The sequence below is a fragment of the Platichthys flesus genome, chromosome 9 (assembly GCF_949316205.1).
Source record: "Platichthys flesus chromosome 9, fPlaFle2.1, whole genome shotgun sequence".
Taxonomy (NCBI): Eukaryota; Metazoa; Chordata; class Actinopteri; order Pleuronectiformes; family Pleuronectidae; genus Platichthys; species Platichthys flesus.
The window spans coordinates 21,987,655-22,012,627 of record NC_084953.1 but is presented as its reverse complement, the minus strand read 5'-3'; the positions used below and the strand labels follow the sequence as shown (position 1 = coordinate 22,012,627).

The window sequence follows — 24,973 nt, the reverse complement described above, 5'->3', positions numbered from 1 at the left end:
CGGCCTTAATACTGTTGGATGTTATAAAAATTGCACTGTTAGCAAAGTGTGCATACATAAGGAACGCGAGGGAATCAGCTATTATGGAGACACGCTTCGTAAACAAATACGTAACCACCGACGCATTGTGTGTCTTTAGGACGTAGACAGGGGTTAATGTTACACTTTGACATGAATACTAGATGTTAACATTTTACAGAGAAAACATTTGGAACTGCAGCGCAGAGAACATCTGCAGCAGGCCGGAGTGAAACGCGACGTGCTGACGTCACATACTGGGGGTGGAATTACCGCCTTACATCAGGAAATCCATTCAAATCAGTCAGTTGACGATGTAAACAAAAGTAGCGTACATACTGAAACAAGCTCATTTGAGCGTTTAGCATTGGCTAGCTATGTTAATGACACCTAATTTGCGTGTCTGCTCCATCTGACTGAACCGAGCAGTGTGTCTGTGGACAGTTAGCACCGTCGGTGCTGCCTCACAGGTTGCTAGGTTAGTCAGTTTAGCTGTTAGCTAGCTTCAGTGTCCACAGAGTCACTACACCACTGTGAGGGAGTTATTACCAAGATGGAGGCCAACCTGGGATCCCTGCAAAATCCATATCTAAGGTACCGTGAACTGTAGTTAGAGCCTCATTAACTTTACTCTCTCCAACTCTCTTAACTTTCCAGTTGATCCAACACAGTTCTGATGTTTTGTTTTTGTATTGCAGCTCTGTCCTGTCTTCGTGTGAGCCAGAGCTGCAGGAGCTGATGCGACAGATCGACATCATGATCAACCAGCAGAGGAAGGGTTGGGAGGCTGAGATCCAGGCCATGAGGCTCCGGCTGGAGGGGGGAGAGGACGAGCTGCTGACTTCCAGGAACCTTATAAAACGGAGGGACCTGGAGGTGAAGTAGAAGATCCTTGCTACAGTCACTTACCTGATGCTACTCAGATGGTCTGTCAGTTAATGTGGATTTCCACATCAATACTGATGAGTGTAGATAACAAATTCAAGTCTAAAGAAAACTCTTGAGGATCCAGTGGGCACAGTAGAAGAACTCCTGATCAGGATCATTTATTTAAACTTGTACTGCGTATTTCTCTTAAAGGGGATTCAGGAGAAACAGATAGCAATTCAGTTATCTTCAAATGAGAAGATGTATTTCTCATGCAGCATCATTTTCCTGTGTTTGTTAATGTTTTATCCATATTTTTATGATATCATGACCTTCTGCCTTCTGATCACAGATCGGACTGCTCCACAAGCAGCTGGAAGATGTCCAGACTGATCGACAAGAGTTAGATGCCAAGTACGAACAACAACTACAGAAAGTTCGTGAAGAGGTGAGACACCTTAATTTATCAGTTACACAATGAACAATTAATCAAAGCTGTAATGATGTCCAATATTCTGGTTTTAATTGTCCCTCCTTATTTTGCATCATGAACTTTCTTTACCTGCAGTTGGATAAATTAAAGAGAAGTTACCAAAAGCTCCAGCGCAAACATGTAAAGGAAACCAGTGGAGGAGTGAAAGAGAAGAACCTTTCAGAGGTGACTAAACTGCATGAAAGGATTGAGGTACAGCTTTTCTTGACATAATCGTATCTACGAATTGCCTTTTACTGCCATCTACTGGTTGTGCTTAATTATTCCTGCCTCTCCCTGCAGGAATATCATCAGCGCGCCGCAGAGTGGGAGCAGCAACACGTCCAATCCCAGAAACAGCTGACGGCACTGGAGGCCCACAATCGGAGATTGACTGATGAGCTCACGCATGGGAAGGTAAGAGCAGAACATTAACTTTAACATGAGATGTCAAGTCAGACGATTTGATGCCGAGGCAAAATGGAGTCAGGTTATTTTACCACGTTCATTTTCAGACTCAGTGGGCATCATGGCAGACGGAGAAAGACCACAGGGAGTGTGTGGTGGTGAAGAATCTGCGTACTCAGCTGGAGAAGACCCAGAGCAGCCTGCACTCACAAGAGCTTGAACTGGAGCGACTCCGGCCACTCGAGCTGTGGCTGGAACAGAACCAGAGAGAGCAGCAGGTCAGCACATTGATAGGAACATGTACAAGCAGCGGTAGGTTAGTGGGGGTGGTGACGCAGCGCTTTCGATTTCATATAAAGAGAAAAAAGAAATAAACAAGGCATTCAGTGACCTATTTAAAACAATTCCCTGGTAAACCTGGTCAGTCTTTTCTTTGAACTTTTCACATTGTAAAACATTCGATGCACCTTGAACCATCTTGGTCCAAGTCCGAAAAGGACATTTCTGGATGCTGCTTCAAAACATTACATAAACAGAATTAATGTTTGATGTAATTAAACCTGTCAGCTGTACATGTGAATATTATACAGCTCAGACTACAGCTGAAAGCTTCTAATCTTCATCTCAGTAAAAAAAAAAAAATTAAAAAAACGTATTGATTATTCACTGGCTCCAACTTATGATAATTAGCTACAATTAATTATTGGGGTCACAACATGTAGCTGTGTATTATATCATAGTATATTTATATGAAATGTGGGAAAAAACATTTCTTTCACAATCTTGGTTTCCTAAGACCCAAAGTTACAATCTTCAAAATACATACTTTTCTGACCAGCATTCTAATTCATTTTACTTTCCCATGAGAAAAGAAAGTCAGCAAATCTTCACATTTGAAAAGTTGGAGCCAGAGATAATGGGTCTTTTATGCATGGACATGTAAATGATCCTAGTAGTTGCCCATTAAATGCTAGTCATATAATTAGCTAACAATTGCAGCTCGAGTCTATTGATAATTGAACAATTAACAGAGAGTGCTGTAATATCATTTGATCAGCTAATGGTTCTCTGATGTTGTGCAGGGGTTTTCAGGGGAACAGGAGCCGCTTCATGCCCAACTGGACTCCCAGGATACATATGTGCAAAGAGCCAGTTTTGAACAGCAAAGGCTTCGTAATGAAGCTGCCAGACTCAACCAACTGCTGCAGGCTAAAGATCAAGTCATTCGGTGGGTGAATCTCTGTCCGTCACGATGCAGTACGGCTGAAGTTACACAAGAGGGCGTTCTGTACTGTTGCTGTGGGGATGATGCACTGTGGGGTAGCTGCCGTCCTTTTAGAGAAGTCAAAGAGAAAGTTACAAACAGGTGTATGGAAGTAAATCTGTGTCATCAGGATTTGAAACAAAAAAGACATTGAATTTCTAGCACTGAATATTTATGCATGGAAATTATGTATTTGAATGTTTTTCAACGTTTAAAATTCAACCGCAAAAAATTCAACCTCAAAAAATTCAAGCTCAAAAAATTCAACCGCAAAAAATTCAACCTCAAAAATTCAACCTCAAAAAATTCAACCTCAAAAAATTCAATTGCAACATCCGGGGATCCAAGTAGGGGCAATCGATTCCAGATTCAAGATCGGGAGCGTGCGTCAAGCAACGAGAGCGAGCGGGAGTGACCGACACCAATGCAGCTTTGACTTGTCAGCTAGCACAGTGACTAGCCATGTCCAACAATGGTGCTTCGGTGAGTGTTTAAACTCTTCTATATGCCATCGGTGTAGTTTGTTTCTGTAAGATGTAGTAATAGACAGCTGACATGTGTACATTCACGGACTTTATTGGACATAAACTAAGTGGAACTTAAACGAGTTGACATTCAGATTTTTTTTTCCCGAACGGCCCAGTGACTGGCATGGGTAACGCAAGGATTTCAATTTTGGATGGGCCACTATTTAATAGGAAAAATAATACTTATTATATGATCCCTGCCTGACTTGTTTGTGTTTATCTGCTGTAGACGAGCTTTAACAGCGCGGTGCGCCGCTCTCTCTCCCGTTAAAAGTGAATGTCGCTCACCCAGCTCTCTCGTTGCTTGACGCACGCTCCCGATCTTGAATCTGGAATCGATTGCTCCTCCTTGGATCCCCGGATGTTGCAGTTGAATTTTTTGAGGTTGAATTTTTGAGGTTGAATTTTTTGCGGTTGAATTTTTTGAGGTTGAATTTTTTGCGGTTGAATTTTAAACGTTGAAAAACATTCAAATACATAATTTCCATGCTAGAAATTCGGTGTCTTTTTTGTTTCAAATCCCGATGACACAGATTTACTTCCATACAGGTGGACTGAAGTTGTGAGTGTTTCCTGGATGTTCAAGGACTGAACTGAACTGGACCATCATGGATCTGGAGGGATGGCACAGAACTTATTCACGTTTCTTTCTGTAGTTAGTGGTCTTAGTTAGTGGCGATGGGGGCAAAAGGAGCCAGAGGTTAGAGGAGGCTAAAGGACCAAGCAACATGGGGGGTTGTCTATCTGTAGATTAAACGATAGAGGGTTCTAGCTGTTAATTGTGCCGTTTATGTTCTTATGTGGACAGCTCTCTGGAGGACTGCTTAACAGCTCAGGGCTGTGCCAGTGTGGAAACCCTAAGACGAGATCTGGAGAGGACTGCAACCAAACTTCACTGTGCTCAGGCCTGTGAGGTTCATCTCAAGGCTGAACTGGCCTGTCTCAAAGAGAGGTGAACACTGGAGTCTTTATACATCCATATTATTAGTAGTATTATTACTGACATAGAAAATGATATCATATAAACATTCTGTGTTTTCCCCTTCATGACTTCCTCAGACTGGATAAAGTGAATCGACTGAGAGAACAAGACCTGAGAAGCATAAAAACTGAATATGACTCTTCAGTTACTGAGCAGAAAAAGGTGAGAAAATTTGCCTCAATCACACACTGTGTTCTCAGCATCTTACCTTTAGCCCCCACCCCCGCCCTTTACTTATCACCTCTGTGGATTCATTCTGCAGCTGAGAGAAGAGCTTCAGATGACCAAGCAGACCCACAGTGGTGAGTTGGACGGGATGAGGAAGGAGGTGTCCAAGCTGACCGGCGCGCTGCATCAGCGCAGCCTCACCATCGCCTCACTGAGCGGCTCCGCGGCCGACATCAAGCAGCAGCTCTGTGGCGAGGTGAAGCGAGCACAGCAGAAGGCAGCTGAGCTCAAAGTGAGTTGGTATAAACAGATTATTATATGGTTTTGGTTAAATGGTTTTTGTATTTATATAGAGCTTTTCAAGTCTTGATGACCACTCAAAGCGCTTTACAGTACAGTTTTACATTCACCCATTCACAAACACATTCATAAAGTGCATCTATTAGCAGCACTTTGTTATTCTATGGGGGGGGCATTCAGGGTTCAGCATCTTGCCCAAGGACACTTCGGCATGCAGATGGGTCAGACCGCAGATCGAACTGCCGACCCTCAGGTTGGAGGACGACCACTCTACCCCTCAGCCACAGCGGTTATATATAATATATATAGATATTTGTAATGGTTTAGTGATACATTATAGAATCAGGCTCTATCACAAGCAGGAATGAAATAGTAGCCCTATTTGAATATACAGATTTATTTTGTATAATAAATTCCGTTGTTATGTTATTAAAAAAAAAGAGCCACGTTGCTCATTCAATATTTACCAATTGGTGCGACGAGAGGGAAGACATAATGATATGAATAAAAGAGAGACCACTGACATACACTGACCCTACGTATTGTACATGCACTGACCTCAGCTGCACTGTGACATCTCAGAGTATCTTTTCAGTTAAAAGATGTTTGATAAATAGTTTTCATTTCTAAGTTTGAGAGTAGGAGTAAACATGATTTTTAATTATATCTGCTTTTGCAGGCAAATAATGTACTTTTAACATTATCATAAACATAAACATGGACCCTTTGTTAAAGATGTATACAAATACTTTTAATACATTTATTTGACTTAAAAAATAGTGTGTACTCTAGTTTTCCACAAAATTTCAAATTACTTAACATGGTTTGACTAGAAACAAATAATATGCTAAATCATTTCTTTCCAAATGTTGAGAGGGTGGATGACACAAGATAAATTCTACCGTTTTGTGTACGTGACCTGGAGGCTTTTGAAAGGAGTTCCGGTACTTTTTAACCAGGGCCCTATGTGGTTGTGTCTCTGAATTGTACTTACAAAATAAACAAAAAAATTTGCAGCCGGCGGCGCCTTCTGATTCCTGAGAATAGCTTTGTATTTTTTTCATCTTCGATGTGTTGAGTAAATGTGTATCATCTGCTCATGGTGTCACTAAAACATGTACTGTGTATTTCTTGTTTCTGATTTTCCCAGATGACTCAGACACAGCTGGAGACTTTACAAACTGAGAACCACCATCTGAAGGATCTGCTGCACAGACTGGATTCTCAGTCACCAAAGGTTTGTCTGCTTTGAAATAGTTGTTAACATAGTCATTGCATGGTTTTTACAGACAGCATCAGACAGATTGGTTCATTTAGTTTGGCTTCAGTGCTTGTGTCTAAAAATCGGACTCACCTCTCTCTCTCTCTCTCTCTCTCTCCCTCTCTCTCTCTTTCTCTCTTTCTTTGTCTTTCTACTGAATCCCCTCTCTCTCTCTCCTCAGAGGGGGGACTCCATGCTTGCATCACTGAAGGAGAGTTACATTTCCTCGCTGAGCAGCCTGGAGCAAGAGAATCAAAAGCTCAGGCAGGCACTCAGTGAGTTGCGAGCCCAAGTCGGGGTGTCCATCAAGGACAATTCTGAAAGTCCCCTGCTCAGCCATGTTGTAAGCGACCGAACACGGCCCGCTCAGGACAAGTAGGTTTTTTTTAAATGTAGATCCCCGCTAAAAGGGTAATTAGCTCCTTTCCCATTGCCAGTACAGAATCTTGCCTCCCTGTTTTTTTCCCTGGTGCATCATGGTCACCATCACAAATTAATTGACAGCTGAAGACTTTCTCGCTGCTCTGTCTTGCCAAATTAGCACATTCACCTGGATGTCAGTCTGCCCATCGGAGCCCCAGCCGATTAAAACCCAAGTCTACTGCACAGCCATTTGAACCAGTGAATGTTATTGTATCCATTCCCAAAAGGCCACATACACAGACACACAAGCACAACAGATCAACAAACTGATGTACCTGCTTGTGTTATCCGTAGGACTGAAGATACCAGACATCACAAACACCAAGAGGAGGCTAATCCGCAGGAGAGCAACAGTCGCCATGAAGGAGAGATCCAGAGGCTCTTTGGAGAGCTGCACACGCTTTCGAAGTCACACACAGACCAGCCCTGCAGCCAGGCCCAAGACGATAGGCCACAGTCATCCGCTTCTTCTTCTTCCTCCTCCAGCAGCAGAAGATTGATCAGGATAAACGTGGTGCCAATGTTAAGTTCAAATGAATCTGCTGAGCAACAGAGCTCCAGCTCCGAAGACTCGCTGAACTTTGTGTCCGAGAAGAAAGTCCCTCCTGCTACCTCTCCAGTGGTGAGACTCATTACAGGTCAATCTCTTAGTCTACATTTATTGTGCTTCTACTGTATTTCTATAGTTTTGTGTTTTTGCTGCTTCCCAGGAACCTTCTTCAGCCTCACCTGCGGACAGCATGGTCACTCATTTCCTGGAAGAGGAAATGTTACTGACCAATGAGCTGTTCCAGAGACTGGACACTCACATCCAGGGGATGAGAGAGAACAACATCAAAACAGCCTCCAAGTACCTGCCCACTGTCTCAGAGCCTGAATCCCCCCACACATCTGTACAGAGTGGTCAGTGAGTGATAAAACGGACCTAGATGAACAGTTGTGAATAACTCTTGTCAGGCGTTTTTATATATGTCTCAAAGAATTAAACTTTAGAGAGATCTGTATTTTTTTTTCATGTATTTGTACATATAAACTCAGCATGGCAGCTTGGAGCTGTGACTTCATTTAAGTGTTTTTTAAGATGGTGGTTAGACCTGGATCACATAGACCCTGTTCAGACCTGGTATTAACAGCCGTCCTGAGTGATCCAATCATGGTCAGACCTAAGTTGAGGTCTAAACACACCCAACTGAGTCCTGAGATCCAATCACCATTGGGTGGTGCTCTGGGACGCTTTGAGAACATCCAAGCATCCTGGATGGACCAACAACTCAGCTGACGTCCCTAGACCCACTACTGTTTAACCTGATTTTTACTCTTCTCACTGTCCATTAGCACTGACCATCCCATAATGGCAGATACTTAACTTTGACTGGTAAAATGTATCTTCATAACTGCCTGAGATTCATTCATTCAGCTCCTCCTGACTCCGTATTCTCTCTCTCTTTATCTCTCTCGGTCTCGCTTGTGCCAACACAGACAGACATATACACACATACACAAACGGACATGATTATATGCATATAAAGCGAGGAAGTAAGATTTGTTCACTAGTGGTCACAGGAGACGCATTCAGGACGTTATACCAGGTGTGAACACACATTTAACGTTGTCCTCTTGTGATCAGACCTCTCAGGATCTCTAAATACCAGGTCTGAACGAGGCCAGCATTCCAAATGTCACATTTATTGCAATGTGTTTGTATTGAGTTGCTGATCAGCTCAGATTTTCCAATGGCTATTTATTTATCCTATAACCAATCACACCACTTTATACAATCTGTTGAAACAGTCTTGACAGGAACATGGACCATGTAAATATGAGCATTTGTTTCTATGAGTAACAATTAAATAATAACTTTCATCAAAATACTCTTCTACTCAATTGATCAAATAGCTTTGAAAAGTAAAAGAAGAAAGTAAAACTGAACTAAATCAGTCTTACAATCAAGGTCTCTTTTTCCGCTTTTGTGGTCCCGTACACAAACTGTAGATCTTCGATTTGTTCAGATGTTACTATGAATTGATCCAAATTGTATGCCAGTTGATTCAGTAAACACACATCTGCAGTGGTTCATCAAATGTATCTGTAAACACAGTAACGATGCCAGATGAGTTTGTTCTCAAGATGTTTCATGTTATGTTGCATTTCATTCCAGCTTGTATGAGCACTGATGAATGAATTTTGCCATTAGGAAAAAAAATGAGAATATGCCTGATATCTGTCTCGGGGGTCAAAGCATGCTTCACATTCTTCTGGACTGTTTTTAAAAGATTAGACTGGCCTAAAGAAGTTGCTGACCATTCCTGACGTCTTCTGCCATATTTGTGAGACTTCACATAGCTGACATCTGGTTGCTGAATTCCATCTGAGCCACTTGTCGGACTTCTCACATTAAGCTGCGTTCCTGTGCACTTTCTCCCCGTAGGAGGCTGCATATTCCAATTTTTCACTTGGCCTAAAATACAGCATTGGTATATGTTTTGCAAGAATGTAGCTGTGAGGCTGAGGAGCGCCTGTCCTCCCTGCACGTCTGTCATAACTGGGAAAATGCCACATATGCACATGTCTGTCCAGACAGCAGGGAAGGAGAGCAGGCCTCTCATACTGTAGCTCTCCTTATTTTCTTGTTTACTCACCTCCCAGCCCCCCTCCCCCACCCCCTCCACCCGCACCAGCAGCCAGAGGCCCTGCAGCTAGTCTAATGCAGGAATGTGTGCACCATGCCAATGCTGTCATGAACCTTCCCCTGCGGCCTGCTTTGTCCTCATCACTAGACACTGTATGGAATGTTAATATCAACCATGTGGGGCGATGAACCTCAGAGACACTGAAAGGCCTCAGGGGGCGGGGGGGAATCATTATATTTTATTGCTTTTTTAATGAAGGACACACTGATAGAATGGAAATAAAGTGCAAAACAGTTCTAAAAAAAAATTGTTTTTCATTTTTGCCCTTATACTATTACAATAACAGAGCAGAAATAACGTCCTGCTGTCTCCGTGTCCAGTGACTTCTCACTCAGGTATTTGGTAGCCTGCGCTACGTGCACTGTGAGCCCCAACAAACAGTGAGGAGGAATTTGGCGAAGCAGACATTCCTCTGGCTCTGGAGGTGAAAACGTTTTTTTTTATGTGGAGATTCCTTGAAGGGGCCTTGTAAAAGGGAGGAGGAGTGAGGCTGATTCAAACCCTGGGAGAGTTCGGACTCCCGTGTTTACATATTGCTTCACTGGCTTGAGGCTAACGGACGATTGAGTAATTGCTGTATTGATTAGTGTAATGAATTTAATTGCCAGCAGTCACCTCATCATTTTACTATCACAGTTCCATAATAGAGAAATATCCTTTAAAAGGGTCAATATTGATGCTGCAAAGGCCAAGATATTCTGATTTAGTCTCTAGTATTGGTTAAGGCCCCCAAATCACTGCATCCTATATTTCCCATAATGCAACTCATCAGTGTCTTTCATTAGCCCATCCTGCTAAGAACCATTCCCAGAGCAGTATCATCATTCTTTTAGAGTGGTGTTAAAATACACAAATCTTTCAAAGTCTTTACAATTCTTAAAGATTTAACGTGAACACTACAGTTTGACAAAGATATCTACATCTCATGGCCTTCTTCCACAGGTTTAATTTTCTCAATCAGGTTAATGTAAGGTGGTTTTATTCAACATTATAACGGTAAACAAAGTTTGAATCCCTGTGTGTAATATGAAAGGTTTCATCTCTAACTCCAATTTCACTTCCCTCAACCTCTGCAAAGCATGATATGTTCTTTCAGCTCATTGTTTTGGTTTTAGTGCCTGCATCTGTCTTATCGGAGCGCAGTCCTGCTGCAACAGTACACTGTGTTCAGAACAGAGCCCACTGCACTCTACATGCACCAAACCGCACAGAGACTAACAGCAGCTTGCTGATGGACACATATAGGAGCGCTCTGCAGAACTGGAGGTTGCATGTGGAGAGCATAGATGGACCTAAAAGGACAGTTTGACTTGGTTGATTTAGCTCTTTGACTGTTGTGTGTGTACATATGCAGGTGTTTGCTAACAAGTTTCACTTGTCAACTTTTGGAGGTGATGACATGTGTCAGTGTTGAATTCACAGGTCGATTCCAAACTGGCAAAGAATATGTAGTAATGTAGGTTGAGATTGGTGAACTTACCAAGAGAGCTGTGGAAAGAAACTCCAAAAGTAAGTGAGTCAATAAGTTTGGTTTAATTCAATGTTACATTAGTTAAATAGTTCAATGAAACCGAGGCTTTTAGGTCAGTGAAAGCAAAGAACCAAAATGACCCCAAGCACGTCTTCAGACCAGTTTTCACCCCTGTCTGTTTGTTTGTTTGCTTTAAACATAATTACTCAAAAATAACCAAATAGATTTCAGCGACAATGAACACTTAAAAATGTTGGTGTGGTCAGATCAGGGGTCAGACCAAGGTCATTTTTTATTTCACTTTCAATAGAAGACTGTTCATTTTCCACCATTTTTTCATTTTCACTGATTTCTTAGAGAACATTTTGTTGATTTAGATAATCACCATAAATCTGTGAGGTTTAGGCGACTGATATCCATGAGTTTGAAAAGTTTGTTGCAGCTTGACTGGATTCAAGGGGGCTGTTGGGCTTTGGTGGAGTCATGTCGTCAACTGGGCGCCATTCTAGATCTTTAGTGGAATGAAAGAGTACATATAAAAAGTTGCTAGGTGCTTATTTCTTGTTGCATTCCCCTTAAACAACATTGTCATCCAAACGTGAACACTTTTATCGTCGAATATCATGTTAACAATAAATAGTTTTATTGTTTTCTTGAGTTTTCTTGAGTCTTTCATTGTTTCTCTTGTTTTTACCACATTGTAGCAGCAGGGGGAGCTGTTTGATGCTCTCACACTAAGGTCAACTTTAACATTTAATCTGTCAAATCAGATGCGTGTCTGTTAGTCAGTAATTCAGCACTGGGTCTGAGAGATGGCTTCCCTGCTCATCAAACAGGAATGCAGAGTTAACACCTTATGTCACAACGCAGACATTTTAATTCATCCTTGAAGTCAAATATTCATCAAGCTCTGACCCCAACTGAACAAATATGTGAGTGCATCTGGCAAACGCTCAGAAATCTCAGTGGGAAAGTTGGTTCAGATTATCATCTAGCAGGGGGAGGGATTTCTGAGGTATTTGTTCCCACTTATCTGTCAGATCATAACTCGTCACTAAAGAATGAGGATGGATTGTCTGTTTAGAAACTTATCTCTGAACTGCTCAAAAGAAGTGCAGGTTGGGAGGGATTTCTTCGAGCAGGCGGCTCAACTTGGGGGATGGGGGCGGGGTGTCTGTGATAACTGATTAAAATGATTTACCAGTGTTACAAAAGTGGTTCAAGACCCACAATTTGTTTTATGTGTGTGAAATATGTTGTCGTAGTGCTCCAAGGAATGAGAGATGTGTCTCCAGATTCCCGTTGCTCCTCAGTGATGAACTTCTCCCGTCACAGGCTGTTGCAACTTGACCAACATGATGAACATGACTTTAAGATTTGCTGAACTTCCTTAAGAAGATAAGAAAAATTTTCCCGGAGATGTTGCAGCCTGCGTACATTCTTGCTTGCACATTCCACCGTGGGTTCTCAGAGAACATGCCTGACGTGCTTCGCATGTGTCCATGTCCCACTTCCAGTGCCGTCCCTGTCCCTTATTATTCGATGGGAATGTTTCATTGTTCTGCAGGCGGGTGGGGTTGAGGGGAGTGGGTGCAGGATGCGGCCCGTGAAGTCGGACTCCGGACATTCACTGCAGGATACTTGGAATGCTGCGGAGGCAGAGGGGCACAATCTTACCGGCCCGCTCGGTGCCAAGGGAACAGTGCTAAAGAGGCCAAGAGGAAGAGACTCATTCCTCTAAATCACAATGAGCTGTTTACATGTATGCCAGTGTCCCACTTCCAGTGTGTCTGTTAGTGTACTGGAGCATGGAACTAGTGCTGGATGAAAAGTGGAGATCTTTTACTCCAACTTGACACAATTAGTCTCAAGTCCTGATGCCACGTTTCCCTTTCAGTTGTTCCAGAAGCTTCAGACAAACATAATAAGCTGCTTCCAGATATGCACTGATCTCTAGATAATCTATAAACCTTCCCAAGAGGGGTCGTATGTGAGGAAACAAATGTTCAAATGGGAGGCTCCAGACATTCTCCGGAGTTTCTTCCAGCTCCCTGGTCAAAACTCCAAGTTCCCATTGAGTTGATGTGAGAACATAGAAGGAGATCCTCCGGAGTGTGTTTGTTGATGACACTTCTAACATCCCAAAAATGTAAAGAACAAATGATAACCAACACTTGATCTTCTCTGCAGAATGAATACGTGACGTCCGCCTCCTGCCTGCTGCTCCGCCCCTCACCTGAACACAGGAGATGTCTGTGTTGTTGCAATGTCTCTCTGCTTTGTTCATGTGTGAAAGACAAACTCAGGAGAAAGTCCAGACCCAATTGTGCGGACATCCTCTAGTGGTTCAACAGCTGTAGACGTCCTCATGTATGGAGTTTGCTTACCTGTCATGATGATGATGTAGTTGTTGTCACATGGTCTATATGTACACAGTGGTCTAAAAGGATTCATGTCATGATTCTGCCTCCTTTTTTTATTTTGAGAGACTGGTTTGTACTTTTTGAACTGGGGATTTGTATGTGTCAGACTCTCTTTGTGATCGGACACTGTTTTTTTTATTTAGATTCGTCTTTGTGTTTTCCTGAGTTTCTGTTTTGTCTTGAAACTCTTTTCCCTGTGCACCTCCTGCTCCTGTCTCTGTCCTGTTTCTTGCCCTTGTGATTATCTGTTACTGACCTCTGTATACCTGCTCAGTTGTGTCTGGTGAATTCAGATAATCTGGGACATAGGTGATGTGGGACACCTAAGTTTCAGTCTGTTTATTTCCTGTTCTGTCACATGACTTCAGGGTGTTGATGTCACAGAAAGGGGGGCGGGTATAAATCAGAAGCTCCCCCTTGGAATTGCAGGACAAGGTCAGTGACAAAGGATTCCAACAAAATAAATCTTAAGGATATAAATCTGTCACAAAAAAGAACATTGCTTATTGTTATCAATTTATGTTTGGGATGTATTCAAGCAACAAAATATGCATTGAGTTGGAATTTAGTTTTTTTTATCAAACATTTTCTTAGTTGTCCCACTTTATCAAATTTGATTGATAATGTGGGACAACATGCTTTGGCTAATCTGGGACAGTCATTTAAGTTCTATAAATGGGGGAGATATGCATTTAGGGACTGAAGTAAGACAATGATAAACAACAGCTAAAGAGATGTGGCATGGATGATAAATACAGTCTGTCTCTGTCTGTTAAACTGATAACTAGCACGTAATCAGTTTGCTCTCTAGGACAGAGATGAACCAGAAAGCACAGCAGAGTCTGTCCTGTGGTCTGCAGCCTTTGGTTTAGCTAAGTATGTGGAGAAGCCAATGGGCTGATCCATGTTGATGGTCTCTCACCTGCAAGGAGTGTTGGTTCCCTGAGTCGCCCCGAATGATGGATTAAAGAATGAATAATCTGTAATGGTTACTTGCTGTTGATTGTTTTGTTTGGTAATTCGATACTCCTTTAATTGAAAGTTTCAAATTAATATTACAGTTTCTTTATTTGGCAATTTATGAAAATAAATATGACTTGCAATGTGATGTTAATGTGAATTAATGCATTTCCTTAATTTTTTTCGTATAGCTTTTTTAAAAATTGGTAATACTGATCTTGGCCTGTATGAGCAAGGTCATTTAGGTTTTTTTAAAGCCTGATACAAGTGTTCCAGATACAAAGTGACCGTCCCACATGATCACATTTGGGCAAAAACAACACTAAAACCTGTGTCTTGTCTTTTCAGTATGCTATCTCCCTTTTTTCTTTGATCGGTTGTGGTTTGAATTCATCTGAAGAGTTACAGGAAGGTACAATATGTGGAACTTATGTGTAAAACAGATATCGGAATGAGTTGCAGGATTCAAAATTGCAAACGATGTCCCAGATAACACAACCTTTGAATCAGCTCTTCCGTTTGGTTCTTTAGACCTTTTTTCATGGCAGCCATTTTGACATTGCTACTAATCACATTATTTAAGATGGACCCTGACTCACCTGTGTTTCTTTTGTCATTTGGATTTGAGTCAAACGTAGAAAAGACTAAGGCCAATTCTGGTTCCCTCTGTAAAGCTGTCAGTGTTCAGTGCCCTCTGCTGCCAGGTGTGTTGGCCCTCTAGATCTTTCTTCCTAATCCAAAAGGCTTGAAATGCATTGAGGTGATTAAGATGCTGGTTGTTGAAGGCTTTAGGTGCTTTGAGTGCCGCTGCTGAATGATGACAGCTGTTTTTCAAACTGAGGCTGGAGGCTCGCATTGAAGTTCTGAGATAAGTATGATTGCAGACAGAAAATATGACCATGCTGTTAAAGAAGTACAAATAAATGATAAATTATTTCAAATTCAGACTGTGGTTTAAAGATGAATGTCAGCTTACAGGCTGTAATACAGGTAGAAGCAGATGCTGGCTGCTCAAGGCTTTAGAATGGTTGTACATGAGAATTGCAGCTTGTGGAGGAAGAAGCTTAAGCAGACGTTGACGTTTACACTGACTGTTCTTTGAGTTGTAGTATTAAGCACTGTTTGGTGAAGGAGTGAGGCAGCAGAGGTGGGAGCTGATCCTCGCTGTGCACAGACAGGAGCTGGGGATGCAGCAGGCGGTCAGAGCCTGTAAACGATGGCTGAGACTGGAACTGTGTAGAGCAGTTGGACATTCAGGATGCAGATGGAGGAGAGCTGCGTGTTGAGGTACCAGCTGACCGTTTAGTTGCAGGTTCAATGCTGATGGATTTATATACTAGCTTTTAGAGGCTGTAACAAAATGAGCTCAGCGATCAATCATACTCGTACTTGAGGTGAGATGAACTCTCATGAGTGTAAAGTTAGAGGGACTTTACACTCAGTTTCATGGAGGCCAGATACCACATCTCAGTCTTCAATGACATCAATCTTTGGTAAAAAAAATGGAGCATTGTCTCTGTTGATATTGAGCCCAGTCAGGGCAGGAATCCTCTGATGCACTTGGTGCGTGCACACTTTGATGCCAGGTCCCGTTATGTAAAAGTTGTGTAGAGCATTCCTTGTCCATTCAAGGCTAATGAGGGCATTGGTTTTGGTCATCTCGTGTAAATAGTTTGCGGGGTCATCCTGCAACTACAACATCCCCGGCTCACCACAGCTTCTCCCCCCGTTTCTTATGCAATAACATGCAGGGGTTTGACTGAGTGTGACCTCAGTGCAGCGCTTTGTGCTGCACGACTGAGGTGTGAGCAGTGACCTCATCATACATTTATGTACACTTTACCTTTGGCACGAATGGTGAAGTATTTTGGGCCCGAACACTGACAGGCACTGAGAGACAGTGAAGCCCTATTGAAATTGTAACGATTATTTATTATTATTATTATTTTTCAGGCAAATTAATTGGCTTTTAAAGGGCTTTAACATGCTCAAATTCTTACCAAAATTAGCAAAAAATGTGAAAGTGGGAAGTTGTTTTATTTAATTTTTTTCTTATTATGGTGTACGCTTGGTTTAGATCAAAGTCACAAATGTACATATAGGTACATACAGTTTACATACATTTCTTTAAGTTTTATATGAGGTCACATTAATATTTGATTCAAATTTGATGAGAGGTTAGGGTTAGAAGAATGAAATGCCCCGCAGGTATCATACAGTTTATCCACAAGTACCAGAGACTCCAGCCCCTCAAAGCATCAGTGGTTTAGATAATGGATGGATGATGAAGTGTCTCCCCTCACGATGGTTCACCACAATCTTCTGACTCTTGTAAAACATTGAGTTGGTTCAGGAGTTACATTAATGTCAGCGTGAATTTAGTCCAGAGGTTGAATCAGACTCTTTTACTAAAGATAGCATCAATAAATCAACAACATTAACAACGTTAATTCTTCTTCATTAACAACAACTTGAAGTACAAATTGAAAATTAAGGTTTTTCCCTGATCATATATTAAAACATCGTCTAGGCAAAATGTTCACTGATCTCGACTGAATATTGATCTCTAGATGTTTGGAGGCAGACCTTGGTGACATTTTCCAGAAAACTTTATGTTGGTGGTTCAAAGACCCGCTGCAGTGCATTGTGGGACACAGCAGCTCATATCAGAGATGCTCATGGGCTTGTCCATCATCTTGACACTCCTGGTTTTATTTGCATGTTGTTGCAGCTGAAACCACATCATTAGAAACTGAGGCAGACACACAAACATTTAAATGGCACTTGCCATGTTTTTCCACCCAAACAAAACTGTCACATGATATCAAAAGATTATTTCAGATCCAGTGTTGGGTGCCATTCAGTCTGTGAGTGTTGTGATATACTTGATATGTCTAGAAAAAAAAAACAGGAAAAAAGGGGGGGAACTGATTAGAATCTACAGCACACAAGCATTGTGGGTCACGCTGATGAATCAGCCATAGGAAGAGTTGGTTTACATTCTTTCCCTGGGAGTGAATTAAACAGCTAAGGGCGTCTTTTCAAGGAAGTGACGCACGTGCTTTTTTCAGTTCCCCAAAACTTCCTAATCTTTCCACCATACTGCAGAAATATGAGTCAGTGCCTGATTCAAGTTTTATCATAAAATATTCAGGACATGACAGCCCCCAACAGAGAAACAAAATCATCTTGATTGCCCCCTGTTGGTTGGCTGCAGTATAGGTCATATTACCCTCACCTCCTCCATGTAAGCTGATAGGACATGGACCAAACTAAAAGGTGAAGATTCTTATCGCCCTGATGTATATTCAACTGTTCATTTTATCTGTAAGTTGGTTTTAATTGGTTATTTGATGTTATAAAAAAAAGGATGGGATGTCTTGATTGACAGCGAGACTGACTCCTGATTGGTTGAGCCTGTTTATCTGCGGGACCTGTATCCAGGATAAATTGGCTTCATTTTTGTAAGTAGTAAGAAGAGATTCGTCATCGATCTTTATATACAATATAAGTTATTTGTTTTTTTACTCTCGGCTGTGGCATAGATAATGCATGGAGGATTCCTTTCAATCAGTTTTGGATTGTTCACTGCTTTTCTCTAGATTGAAATATCTCCAACACTACTGGATGAAGTATTTCCTCCACATTCTTCACCAACCTATGAAGTCTCCTGACTATGGAGTCAACAACAGTTTGTCAGACGTTTATGTCTCCCTCAGGATTAACTGTAACTTTGGAATTTGAAATTTTTTACTGAAGATTTTACTCAGTTCTTGAAGACACAATGTAAAAATGTAAATAAAGACAATATGACTCAATCTGCTATGTGAATCTCTATTTAATGGAAAGTGAGCATAATTTGCTTTAGGTGGATTTATGCTGCATTCCAGACCACTCAGAAGTTGGATATTTCCAAGTTCTGAGTTACGACTTCTAAATTACAACTGGCTGACCTTGAGAAGCTGATTTTTATTTGATTCTCGTGATGAGACAATTCAACTGTGACCAGTGCAGACTTCTTACATACATAAACAAAGCAGAGGACATTTCATTTTACAGCACTTTTCTAGTTATAGGTTGGAAAAATCAAACATCTGAGTGGTCTTTTACAATTATTCATTACACAAATAACACTGCTGGTTTGATGCTTATAATAGATTGGATCTACAATTTCACAACAATTTACCACCTAATGTCTGCCATCTTCAAAATGTTTGTACACGTGGGTCACAGTTTGTGTCCAAGTGCAGACATTTTCCTGTCAAGTTCATTACAGATCCAACCCTTTGTGTGAGAAGCGATGTATCCTTTGTATTTGTCATACCTTGTTTTGTGCATATGTAACAGTATCAACGAGGCCTCTCATGAGGTCTCTACTTTGGATAAAAATGAAATTACTTGATATAAAATAGCCTCACTCTTTGGGTGATGAGGGGACATTCCTAACATTGCTGTGGTAAAAAGCTGCGGAACCAGTGGTTTCTAGATGATTGTTTTTTTTCCAGAGTTACTTCAGATTTGGATATAATATATGCTGACAAATGTCCACATATTTTTCAAATGATTTCACCGTTTGCCTCATGTCCCAATCCTGCAGCATTTGGTTTGATAAAAGGAATTAGTTTGATCGTGTCAAACAGTCTGTGGTGACTGATAGCTTTCCCACACTTTTGCTTGTGAGTCCAAAAACAACACACATAAAGTTCTCTATCTAATCACACCCCAGTTATCTCATGTAGCATGAAGAATTTGTGCAAGAATGTTTGTTTTCATATTATTCTCCCGACTAATCAGATACTGTGGAGGATGGTGTAAGAATGTGTGCACTCTCGGTTGTCGAGAGGTAAGAAGACTTCTCGCTTCATTACATACTGGCAGCTGTTGTCACTTCACAAGGAGGTGGGGGGAGATAACAGCTCTGTTATCAAGATTACTCAAACTAAAAAGGATTCCTTTTTTTTTCAATCATCCAAGAACACACACCTCCTCAAACTGCCACTGAACTATGCAGGAAGCTTCAATCATTTCACCGTTGCCAAACTCTGTATCACTCAATAATCCTCTCACATAATGTCTCTTACTTCCCTTTCCCCAAATGAAACTCCACATTTAGTGCCACTCAGCAAAGCACTGGGTTTGCCCCAGCGCAGCAGCTTGAAAGTTGCATGTTCCTACCTTATCCAGAATCTGCAGAGCTGATTCAAATACTTTCTCAGTCAGACTCAAAACAGTATTGACCCTAAACGCCTTCCCTTAACTTTCATGCCTGAGTCAACTCCAGTGCTTCTGTGTGTTTAAGTCTTTAATTGCTCAAGTCATAAAATTGTCAGTGTTGTTGGAGATCAGAGGGGAAATTGTCGTCACCTGTGGTGATCACTCTGCAGGGTGACTGTCATAAATCAACTGTTTCTCGCAGTTGTACTTTCTTTGTTCTGTTGATTCAGCAATATGTGTCAGGCACTTTTAATGATTTGTACATCTACAATGTTAAATAAACAGTGTGCAGTGGCCATTCTTAACCTGCCTGTTCTCTTCACCGGTGTTAACAGTTCTACTTTTTAAACAGAATGAAGTGTTGCAAGTTATAAAACTTCGTGTTCATCTTACCTGATTAATCTGCAATGAAGATTTTAAAGTCAGTGTTTTTAATACTGTTCACATGTGTCGTTCATATGTAAGTTTGAATGATTTACTGAACTTGTTTCTCTACACATCGCTACACACATTGCTATAGTTGGTCAGAGGCTGTAGGAGACATGACTCAGGCCATACACTGAAGATTCACTGCCCCCACTGACTGCTGCAGAGTACTGGTCGCCTGTTTATTTCATCTTTATTAATATTGAACATATCGCATGTTGAAATTTTACTAAAGTCGGCATTTCATTTCTCTTGGCAATTAACAATACTCACACCAAGGGTGAAGCCAATCATTTGACAGTTCTGCAAGACATTCTTTCCACAGGCAGATGATGTTGATTTACTTGGTAGATTATAGAGATAAAATGCTAACACATTTAGACAGTGTTAGCTCGACTGGTTGAGAAGTGACAAAGCTTTGAAATATGCAAATGGCGGCTAAGAATGTGTGGTATTCATTCTTTACACAAACAAAATGTGAGTTATGATGTGTGATTGTTTGAGGTGTTTAAAGTCCTGTAGTGTACGATATGTATTAATATGATTAATCTGAAGATGCTTTTATAATGTGTTCTCAGTGTTGTGAAGGATGAGCTGTTCAAGCATTGTAGATTAACTGAAGAAGTTCCCAGTCTGATTAGATGTCTGCTTCTCATCACTGTAATCTCGCTGGGAATAAAGGCCCTTCTGACTTTAACATATATTGTTCCTCTTTATTGTAGCTCCTCTGTCTCTGCAGTCAAGGCCTGTGGATTTCGTCAGGCACGTAATGGCCACTTGACAATGCACTATCAGTGGTGTGCAGGTCTCCCTCCCACGCTTTTAACGCGCTCACCCCGAGCTGCACATGCTGCTCCACTGAGAGCGAGTTTGTATGCAAATGGCAGAGCTTCCTGTCTATCTGCTGAGGCCAGGGTGGGATTTCCTCACGTCTGACCCCTCCACTCCCCTGTCGCATTTCTCCCTTTAACTCCAGTCTACCATCTGGAGAGAGAGAGGTTATCACAACAAGCCGGTGGCCTCTCTTTGTTTGTTCAGTGAGACCTGCATCTATCAAAGTTCTTTGCTGACACAGTGTCATCAATAAATATTAAGTGGTTTGCTCATTATTCAGACGTCGACATGCAGAGGCCCTCGACAGCAGGTGGAACTCAGAGAAGATCCCGCTTTTCAGCCTTTCACAGAGAGAAGGAAAATAAAGCACATCTCATACAAGCACTTCATGTTCAAAACTGTGGATTTCCTTGTCATTACTGACTTACTGATTCTGTAGTTGATGTTGACGTTGTTTATTTAAATACTTTCATAGAAATACATAATAGTTTTGAGGGTCAAATATGGGACATCAAAGTGTCAGACTAGTAATTTTTCAATATGGCCAGAATTACCAATTATTTTCAAAAATACAACACATGGCATATAGTTTTTCCCTTTTTTAACGAGGCTGAGATTTAACTTTGAAATATGAAAGATCCTGAAATGCACACATCTCTGTTTCAAAGCTATGGTTGTGCAATCTGGGGGTTGGGACCCCTGAAGTAAATCTGAAAGGTCACAAAATAGCTGTTTTCAAGCATAAAAATGTCCGCACACTTAGGACTTTCTCCGTAGTTTCCCTTTCTCACATGAACAAGGCATCAGGAGATTCCCTGGTCTGACACATTCACAACGACGTAGAATTGACATGTATTGAAACATCCTCAACAGCCCAACTCGCTTGCGGTGAATTTCCTACTGTTTTCTCCCATCCGCTCATTCGGATATACACCTGAGTTTTTAATAGTTTCTCTGGAGAATGTCAGGAGATAATCCGATGTTCAGTGCATGTCTGAAAGCATATTTTGTGTAAGTTGTTATAATCAATATTGCCATATTGAATCATTTAGTTGAGTTTTGTAGGTTTTTATTTGAGCAGTGTAAAAGCTCTGCTCCAAAAAGCAGACTTGCACCACCTGTCTGGGACCAAAATTCTTGTCCTGTTCTGCCTCACTGTCCTGCATGACTGGGACACAGAATGGGGGTCAGGATTATTCCGCCTTTATGCCAACAGCAGGAGAATTGAGCGACAGCTGTGTTAAAGGGGGAGCTGGCACGGGGAGACAGGACACTGACGCTGTTGTTATATGTCACCCATCTGATTCTGAAGCACAGAGATGTCTCAAATCCCAAACTGGGCCAGCATTATGCCGGTTTTGTTTGGCTCAGGGTAAACAAACAAAGTCTTTATAACGAAGGATCTTTTTAATGGCAGTATAGTAGGATCTCTGTTTAAAAGAGGCTCTATGGACAGGACTATTGTTGCATTGAAATAACCGATGTAAACATGCTCAATAGATCAATCTCCTGCAGTTGTGAGATGCGTCACTCTTATAATGTTGGTTGTTAATATGATAACATTGGTTGATATTGTTTGTCACTGTAATAGCGTTAGTTGACTGTTGATGACGTAGCGAGCGGCGTCTCAACTCCTGGGGGAAGATTTTCCGGCCCCACACCTTGTGGCTCAGTTTGCAGGGGACACACCCGACCCACTTCAGGAAGGAAACAACCAGTATAACCTCAGCCACCATTGTATAGCACAACATGGAAAGTCTGTTACAAGAATTAATGATAAAGTTACCTTCATTTATTTAATGAAGGGGAAAGTCCAGATGGTCCAAGATGGAACTATAAATATTATGTTCAATTTCTAACTAGGAAAACTATATATGAAAACTATAAACAAATTTCCTGTTTAAATATAGCCTGACTTTTGTTTTGGGAATTTATTTATTTAATCTATTAATGCATTAAGCTACACTAAGATATTAAATGTTGATACATGAGGACAAAAGAACGATAATATGTACTGGTGTGTAGTTAAAATAAATACTCTGTTGGCGCCCAGCAGTCTGTTGCAGTCAATCAAGCACAAAGTTTAGAGTATACGCTCTTGTCCGGAAACACTTTCTCCAGACACCACAGGGAAATACGCCAGAAATCGGCCTCAGAAATCCAAAGAAACATCCGCAATTTTAGAAAGGAATGTCACATTCCTTTGCAGTTGACTGAGCCCAGTCTTCCAGAGTGCCTCGTATCAGGAAGTGCCGCACAATGGGAGCAAATTGCCAGAAACACAAAGTCAGACATTTGGGACAGAGGTGGGGGCAGACATAGGAAACAGTGTCAGGCACTGCTCTCAGACAATAACCTCTGCTAGCGTATTCAACAAATTATATATCTAGACATAACCTGAACAGTCGCATATATGGGAATGGACCCCTATTTATCTTTTGGTTAAAATGCTAAATAATCAATAATAATCATTATCATGTAATAAAATATTATTGGATTTGTTTGTGCACAATTTAGGAAATTGGGTTGTTACTAGGTGCTTCGTTGGACAAGAGCAAACACAGAGTGTATCATCTGAGAAATTTGGGAAATTGCTAATTTCCTCTAAAAAAAATTACATTCACAGGTAGATTTATAATAGAAAATGATATGTCTATAATATCGCACATTCATAACCCACACACATATAACTGAGTAAATGTTTTCAATAATTATTTGTCAAATATGCACATGTCGTGTGAACATACTGTACTGTTAATTTGTAAAAAACTAATTAAACTATACTGGTCGAAATGGTTAGTGCCAAGTGAATTGTCCTAATGCAACAGCAGCTCCTGTAAGTCTTAAACTGATTTATTGTTGAAAAGACAAGAACTATTCATGAGCTAAATACTTCAGCTGTTTATAAGTAATAGATGCCCAAAGATGTGTATAAAAAAACAGGGACACTGCAAATCTGCCAAATTCACTATGTGAATCATTTTTCTCAGGTAAATACATTTATTCTTTTTTCTTATTCCAGTTTTTTCCCGGTTAGAAAATGGAAATCCCAGTGTTTAACCCTTGCCTTCCTGTTCCAGGGCTGTTAGGTATTTGGCCTGTGGTGCACCACCTGCTCTCGCTTCGGCCATTTCTAGCTTCAAGCACTGAGGAAATCCATCTCAGTCCACTGGCTGATGAGCAGATTTGGCGCTCCACTCCACTCCACTCCACTAAATGACGACCTCATCTGGCCTCCAGGCAACGCCTTTACTGGCCATCTGCCTCCATGGTGACTGCACCAGACCTGTATAGATGGGGAGGGGGAGGGCAAGGTTATAAGTGCAAGCACATACATGCATCTGTGTAACCTGACATTCATCGTTCAGACTTGTTGCAACAGAAACTTTGAATTCACAAATGATGGCGCAGATTAAAATGGAACGTTTTCGACATGAGCAACAAAGGCTGTGCGGTTTGTGCACAGTCTGAGCATTTTCTATTAACTGTATGTGACCTGCAGCTGATGTATCATCACATGCTTCTTCCACCTGCTTTCACCATAATGGCTTTGGACCAGGAGAAAGGGAAGATTACACTTGAATGGGTCCTCTCTGTGGGGAACAGGTGGTAGATTTAGCTTGCACTGAATGGAAAAACATATTTGAAGTCACTCTCTCCGCTCTCGGTTTTGCGTACACTGCATTCTTGTTTCAGGAGTCCATATGGCGGGTGGCTGACAGGTGCATCTGCCTCTGAGCTGGAGGGCAGGAGATCTTCTGCTCTGTGTGCTTTGTTTCCTAACAACATCTGCCCCTTAGCCTGCAGCCCCAACACACTGCTCTAAATACTGTCATTTGATTCTAAGAGTAAATGAGTCAGAAAATGTACATCTTAAACTGTACTCGCCTTTTACTTTAAAGATGATGTAATGTTTACACTGATAAAACTAAAAGATCCCATTTAAATCTCTCAAATTATAACTTGTTTTTGACACTTCTTGTTATTTCAACAAACATGAGGAAGCATTCTGACAGAGCAGCTCAAGCATTCAGAAGAATGCTTGTGTTGTGTGTTGACACAAGCTCTGTGTTGTGAGCCAAACACAAGTTGCTTGTTTTCCTGAAATGGCAAAATTGAGCTTAGCCCCTTCCAAAGGTTTCTGTAACACTGACAACAAGGACTATTCAATCAATTTCCTTTACACCACTCAAATGTCAGCTTGGTGTCTTTAATTCCATTCAAACGCAGTGACATTACCTAATACAGTAACTGAGTTCCATATG

General features: G+C 41.2%; 1 protein-coding gene across 3 annotated transcripts; it reads left to right on the top strand.

The window, feature by feature from the left end:
* The first annotated feature begins 320 nt into the window (after window positions 1-320).
* cep63 (centrosomal protein 63) lies at window positions 321-11,443 on the top strand. Of its 3 annotated transcripts, none has more exons than XM_062395895.1 (14): window positions 321-612; window positions 717-894; window positions 1,238-1,333; window positions 1,454-1,543; window positions 1,661-1,774; window positions 1,873-2,043; window positions 2,848-2,993; window positions 4,365-4,508; window positions 4,616-4,700; window positions 4,801-4,998; window positions 6,157-6,243; window positions 6,449-6,642; window positions 6,985-7,312; window positions 7,401-11,443. In XM_062395895.1, the coding sequence occupies exons 1-14, from the start codon at window positions 572-574 to the stop codon at window positions 7,599-7,601; spliced, it is 2,073 nt and encodes a 690-aa protein (XP_062251879.1). In that variant the 5' UTR covers window positions 321-571; the 3' UTR covers window positions 7,602-11,443. The 3 variants fall into 3 exon arrangements, with proteins under 3 accessions (XP_062251879.1, XP_062251878.1, XP_062251880.1); XM_062395894.1 differs by having other exon boundaries at window positions 1,454-1,570; XM_062395896.1 differs by lacking the exon at window positions 1,873-2,043 and having other exon boundaries at window positions 1,454-1,570.
* Window positions 11,444-24,973: the final 13,530 nt, after the last annotated feature.